General features: G+C 44.0%; 1 protein-coding gene across 4 annotated transcripts in view; it reads right to left on the bottom strand.

The window, feature by feature from the left end:
* Nucleotides 1-6,292, bottom strand: part of katnip (katanin interacting protein) — a 31,380-nt gene that overhangs the window by 11,348 nt on the left and 13,740 nt on the right. For 3 of the 4 annotated variants that reach the window (XR_001777647.1, XM_008436288.2, XM_008436289.2), the window contains 9 exons: nucleotides 6,099-6,276; nucleotides 5,142-5,307; nucleotides 4,360-4,526; nucleotides 4,214-4,278; nucleotides 2,598-2,708; nucleotides 1,773-1,912; nucleotides 1,421-1,522; nucleotides 1,160-1,320; nucleotides 181-207 (listed from right to left, as the gene is read on the bottom strand). Coding sequence is in view for 3 of the 4 variants with exons in the window: in XM_008436288.2 (XP_008434510.1) it covers nucleotides 181-207; nucleotides 1,160-1,320; nucleotides 1,421-1,522; nucleotides 1,773-1,912; nucleotides 2,598-2,708; nucleotides 4,214-4,278; nucleotides 4,360-4,526; nucleotides 5,142-5,307; nucleotides 6,099-6,276 (1,117 nt within the window). In the remaining variant the exon portion in view is untranslated. The remainder of the gene's footprint in view (nucleotides 1-180; nucleotides 208-1,159; nucleotides 1,321-1,420; nucleotides 1,523-1,772; nucleotides 1,913-2,597; nucleotides 2,709-4,213; nucleotides 4,279-4,359; nucleotides 4,527-5,141; nucleotides 5,308-6,098; nucleotides 6,277-6,292) is intronic. The other variant, XM_008436290.2, reaches the window with a different exon arrangement.

Below are 6,292 nucleotides of genomic sequence, written 5' to 3'. Positions count from 1 at the left end.
GCTGCAGTACAGGGAGTCACCACTCGGGGCGCTGCAGTACAGGGAGTCACCACTGGGGGCGCTGCAGTACAGAGAGTCACCACTGGGGGCGCTGCAGTACAGGGAGTCACCACTGGGGGCGCTGCAGTACAGGGAGTCACCACTGGGGGCGCTCACAGCCTTCAGGGCTTTTATACTTACCGTTGTTTGTGTCTGCTGCTTCGGGGGCTGAAGGAGAGAAGAATCATCTATCAATCATTTATGAAAATCGTCTCATCTGGTGTGAAGCGGAAGATTTGTGCTCTGAAAATCTTAAACTAAACATGAATTATTTTGATAAAATAACGCATAAAGCAGCCATTTTTATCAAACATTGTTATTTCTAGGTTTGGCTTTTTAAAAGAATGCATGCAGTTAATTTATTTCAAAGAGAGTGAACAATTTTTATTTTGTTCAATTAAAAAACAAAAAACATTTATTCTCAGCAGCAGGATTTAGGGCCCAGCTGACTAACTTAACTTTGGTTTAATAAAGCAGTTAAAAGCAGATTTGATTTATTGCTGCAGAACGTGAATAATGTCATTGTGACAACACACAGAGCAGTAATTAGTCCAAAACTGTACAAAAAACATAAATATCTTACATTTAAAATAAAAATCTGTGGCAGTTTTAACTTCACTTGGTTCAAATTCTGTAAAATTTATCCTATTAAGAATCTTTTCCAGTCCATTTAATATTAATTAATAATTAGAAGATAATTAGCTGTAAATGTTCTAGCATTCACTACTGTTCATTATTTTCTTATTCCAAAAGTAATTTAATTATTGGCTTATTTGCAACTTTCAATTCATTTATAATATTGTGGAAAAATGGTTTAATGAAAACTGCAGCAGATTATCCAATTAATCGCTTAATCATCAGAAAAACGGATTGTTAGAAAAAAATCTAGATAATCCGTTACTAGAAAAATTATTAGTTGCAGCTCCAGATCTTTCATTTCAAAATCTAAAATTCTTGTCGTACGAATTATAAAAATAATCCATTTTGCTTCAGAGTCATATTTAATCCGGTCTGGAGGCCCGAACGGCTCTTCGGGTTGCACCGGTCGCTGGTCTCGGTGTTAGCGGGGGTGTATGTGTATATTTGAGCTAGTGGAAGCTCCTGCGTGTGGATCAGCCACCTGATGACGGTGCTCCTCTCGCGCTGCGCCACGCAGGCGTCGTCGGTGAACAGGACGGTGTGGTACGGCACCGAGGGGTCACAGGTCGGCAGGATGCCTCTGGTGGCCTGGCTCACGCAGTCCAGGACGCCGTTATACACCAGGAGGTCATCCACCAGCAGCTACACACACACACACACACACACACACACACACACACACACACACAGAGTTGTGAGCAGGAAACCAAACACACCCTGCAGCAGATGCAGAGCTACTGACCCCGAACTCCTTGACGCCCCTCTGAGGCGTCTTGGAGTAGTTCCACAGCTTGATCATGGACACGGTCACAGGCTGATCGAAGATCACGTAAACACGGTTCACCTGCAGGGAAAACACACAGACCAGAAGCTTACATACAATCAGGCCGGGCCGTTTTCATGGCACATTTCAGTAACAAGGCAGCTCAAAGTGATTTCCATGTAAAAACAGAATGTGCCTTTTTATCCACTAATCTCTGTCTGATTTAAGGTCAGACGTGAGGATAACAGGTGTATGTAAACTTGTGGTTTCCCCTGCATGTTCTCGGTTTATCTGGTCTGAATGGGTTTCCTCGGTACACCGGGCCCCTCACCGTTCCTGGGAGAACCGGGGCCAACCACATGTGCCTGCCGTCCTGCGTGTCGTTGACGCCGTCGATCAGTTTGTCGGGAGTCCGGACGTCGCCGCTCACGTTGTCCAGGATGTTCACGCTGTCGGGAAAAGCTGCGATGTCTGACGCAAACGCAACGTCAGGGATCAATGAGACAAGTCCAGCAGGGAAGCTAAAGCTAAACTACACCCGCAACGCTGCTTTGAGCTGGTCTGTCAGAAAAACACCAGGATGGAATACATTCATATTTGTGGTTGGGAAAAACGTCCCGTTTACATCCGGACGTTCGGCGCATGCGCACAACGCCGGAGGGCAACAAGACGGTTCTTTTACTACTCGTTTCCATCGGCAGCCGCACTGGACCGGAGATGAATGCGTCACAGCAGAGGGAAAACGACACCGAAACACCGTGAAGAGCAACTCAAAACACCGAAACACCGTGAAGAGCAACTCAAAACACCGAAACACCGTGAAGAGCAACTCAAAACACCGAAACACCGTGAAGAGCAACTCAAAACGCTTTCTGCGTCGGCTGCGCAGAACCGTTGCCATAGCAACTGACTGGGTCAAAATTAACAACGAACCTCCCTCTCCCTGGCTGTTTTTTAAAGTAAATTTTTTTTTTCCTGAACTTGTTACCAAGCTTTCGTAGTGTTGACAATTAACAGTAAAGCACTGCGTCACTTTTTTTATTGTATAAATCCCGCGTACATTTAATATTTACCGCGTTATGCTGACAGCTAAACGCGACGCTAGTCGTCGTGTTCGGAGAGCAGTTTGCGGACGTGACGTCACAGGAAAGGATACTGTTGTCCGTGAGGTGGATCTTCTGGTGGTTCCGGTTGTAGAACTCCAGTCCGTTCAGGCCGATGTAGTACGGGTCTCCCCAGGTGGTCAGCAGCTGCAGCTGGAAGATGACTGGGTGGCGACGAGTCAAAGAAAATACAACATGGCGGCACCGCAGAACCGGGCCGGGGATTCCCGAACTCAAGATAAAATAACATCACAAGCTGCGTTTCGAAAATAAATTCCTCTCATGGAAACACGGCAATTTAAAAAAATTGTTGCAAAGATGAGGTGTTATTTTTTGTTGTTTTTTTTTAGCCTAAATTGGTTTATTAAAAAAAAGAAGCAGTTTTTTTTCTTCTCTTTCCGGTTGGTTAACAATAAAGTAATCAATCTCATTAATTATTGCGATAAACAATAATGTTGTTTTGAGACCATTTTTAAGGAATATATTGATGCTGCAGAAAAAGCAAGTTCACCTTCTCAAAGACAAAATTTTATTTTGTAAAAAAAAAAAAACAAATAAAAAAAACATACAATTGGTTATAAAGTCGATGTAAACAAATATCTGCCCTTTAATATACATTAATCATGGCGCTCGTTATCCTAAATTAACATGCGATTAATCGATTATTGTGACATGTTGTCTGCGTTTGCAGAATGTTTTGTTCATGCTTGTTTTGTTGATTGTAGGTCTTTGCTTCAGTTTTTTGTGGTTGCAGCATCTTTTGTTTTTTTTTTTGCGTTTGTCTCTGCAGCACATTTTGCAGCTGCCAGCCATCGGATCACTGTTTCTTTAAATTCTCCTTCTCAGCTGTTCTTCCTTTTGTCCGAGTAAGCTACTTTTAATAACTGCATAATATTGTTTTTCTTCTGTTGTAAACTGGCTCTGACTGTACAGGATGTGAAAACAGAAAACCTTCCACAATGACCTCCAGCTCTGCTGACGCTTGGAGCCAAACATCAGCGGTAAATAAAGCAGTCGTTGAATGTTTCCGGCCGGTCGAAGCTGCTGGTTCTGGATCAGCTGGGATTGACTGAATGGTTTCATTGCACTCACTGAGTATTGATCAGTTAAAGTCCAGCGGGTCCGATCAATCTGGCCCAGAGAGCCTCACTGCCTCCAGTTTCCTTTCAGAAACCAATTTTCTTTCCCAGCAGATCTTAAATCAAACTTTTTTGTAAATATAAACACATTAATATCGCAAACTATTTTATTTTTTTCATCTTTACCTGCTCAACATTAAACCGAAACACAATATTTTATTTAAATGAGCAAAAATAACCAGATTCCTGTAGAAACCAGATCTGACCAGTTTAAAAAATGCTATCCTAAAGATCTTTTTCTTTCTTATTGTTTTCTTTTTTTCATGAGTTTTAATGAAATTAAAAGCAAAACTGTGGCTGATAAAGATGAATTCTTTGTGTTGCACGTTACATTTTCGTCTTTAGGGAGATTTTATTTCATCTGAATGTTTTTAAACTCAGAGTGAACATAAAGGATCTTCCGTGGATGAACTGGAGCTAGCAGCTTTTGTGATGCTAGCAACACAAACTGTTAGCATAAGATGCTAACGTTAAAAAGTGAAGTTTGTGTTTTAAATTATGAGTGAAATCCTGTTTTTCAGGAAGGATACAGCCACAAGGCATGATGGGAGCCTCGTAGTCCATGCTGGGCTGCTCTGGCCTCTTCGAACTTCCTCTGAAAATGAACGAAACCAGAAATGAGTCGATGCCGTTTTAGTTCTTCTGGCTTTGGCGAGCGCTGCGCTGTGCTGCGTGCCTCTGGGCGTCGTCGTGGCGCCAGGTGTCAGCGGGAGGCTGCAGGTAATCCACAAACAGAATCTCCTGGGCGAAGTCGAAGTGGCAGTTACCCGGTCCTTTCCGGACCAGGAACCCGTCCGGCGGGGAGATGGCCACCTCGTCCAAGAACAGATGAAGGACTTTCACCTGAATCAGAAACAGACGCACCAGGTTACCAGATCCATCAGAGATCCGATTGGTCCAAACGGTCCGAACAGAACCACTCGGTACCAGACTGCAGGTTTACTGACACCCGTCTGCTTGTGAAGCTGATAGTTACATACTTAACAATAAATAAAGCATGAACTATTTTTTAATTAAACGAATAATCAGTTTTTCGTTTCTGAAGGAAAGAAGTTTTAAATCACAGCAAATCCAAAACTTAGAGAATTCTTCATATTTTTAAAGAAAGAAAAACCTTCCTGCTTATTCTCACACTAACAGGGTTTTGTGTTTCTCTATATATTGTGTTGTTGTCTTGTGCAGTTTTAACCTGTTTTTAAAATACCTTTAAATAAATCTGACATTTTGTCAGATTTATTTAAATCTTACACTTAATATTATTTATTTAAATCTAAATAAATAATATTTAAGTCTTAAGATTTAAATAAATCTGACATTTTGTTATATTAAGTGTCTTGATCTACATCGAACATCTGTTCTGTTGGGCCACACATAGTCAGTCAAGGGGCCACAAATGGCCCCCGGGCCGCACTTTGGACACCGTTGGTGTCCATCAGCGCAGCAGAGAGCGCCTCTCACCCCTCTGTAGGAGTCCTCAGACGACTTGTTGTAGTTCCAGACGCGCAGCCCGGCGACGGCCTGATGCCTGCTGAAGGCGACGCTCAGGGTGTGAGAAACTCCAGGTGAGAACGGAATCAGCCACATGTGGACGTCGTCAGTGGTGATGTTATGGCCGTCGATGAGCCTGGAGGGAGAGGACACGATGACGGCTGGACCCGACGGAGCCGACCGACCCGACGGCACCGACCCAAATGGTACCGACCCGACGGCACCGACCCAAATGGTACCAACCCGACGGCACCGACCCAAATGGTACCAACCCGACGGCACCGACCCGACGGAGCCGACCGACCCGACGGCACCGACCCAAACGGTACCAGCCCAAATGGAACCGACCCAACGGAACCGATCCAAACAACAACAACCATTTGGGGTACTGACCCAAATGGTACCGACCCAAATGGAACCGATCCAAACAACAACAACTCAAACGGAACCGACCCAAACGGTACCGACCCTACGGAACCGATCCGATTGTCTCACTTCTGGTTTCCATCTGACTCTCATGTGAATTTTGAGCAAACTTTCAAAATGTTCCAAAACAGAAAAGGTGAATTTATCTCGCTCTTCGGTTGCCTAGCAACAACCTGCTGGGTGATTTCACCACTTTGCCTCATAACTGCTGAAAAATACAAAACAAAATGGAGAAAAAAAAATGTGCAGAAAACAGGAAAGGCTGTATGTCAGATATTTAAAACAAAAAACTAATCAATAATTATCGATATCGACTGATATGAGACCCTCGTATCATGATGTCATATTGTCCACCTGAGCTCAGAGCCACGGCTGGAGGGGAAAGTCTCTCTCTCTCCTTTAGCTCCTTTTCTCTTAAAAACATTTTGGTGAAACTCATATTTTAAATTTTGCCTTTTCTAAATCGATTCTTCATAAACAGAAGTAAACAGAAACGCGTACTTATCAAGCGTGCGCGAGTCGTGTTGGTACTCCGGCAGGTCGTTGAGGTCTCGCGGTGACGCCGCCATCATGGCGAGGTCCAGAGGTAAACTCTCCCCGTCCTTCCCCACCACCTCCAGCCCCGTCAGGCCCATGTAGTGGGAATCGCCCCAAGTCGCCGTCATCTCCAGTCTGAGGCCTGGAGCAGCAGGAAG

Source organism: Poecilia reticulata, linkage group LG19 (genome assembly GCF_000633615.1).
Source record: "Poecilia reticulata strain Guanapo linkage group LG19, Guppy_female_1.0+MT, whole genome shotgun sequence".
Lineage (NCBI taxonomy): Eukaryota > Metazoa > Chordata > Actinopteri > Cyprinodontiformes > Poeciliidae > Poecilia > Poecilia reticulata.
This window is presented reverse-complemented; position numbering and strand designations above follow the sequence as displayed.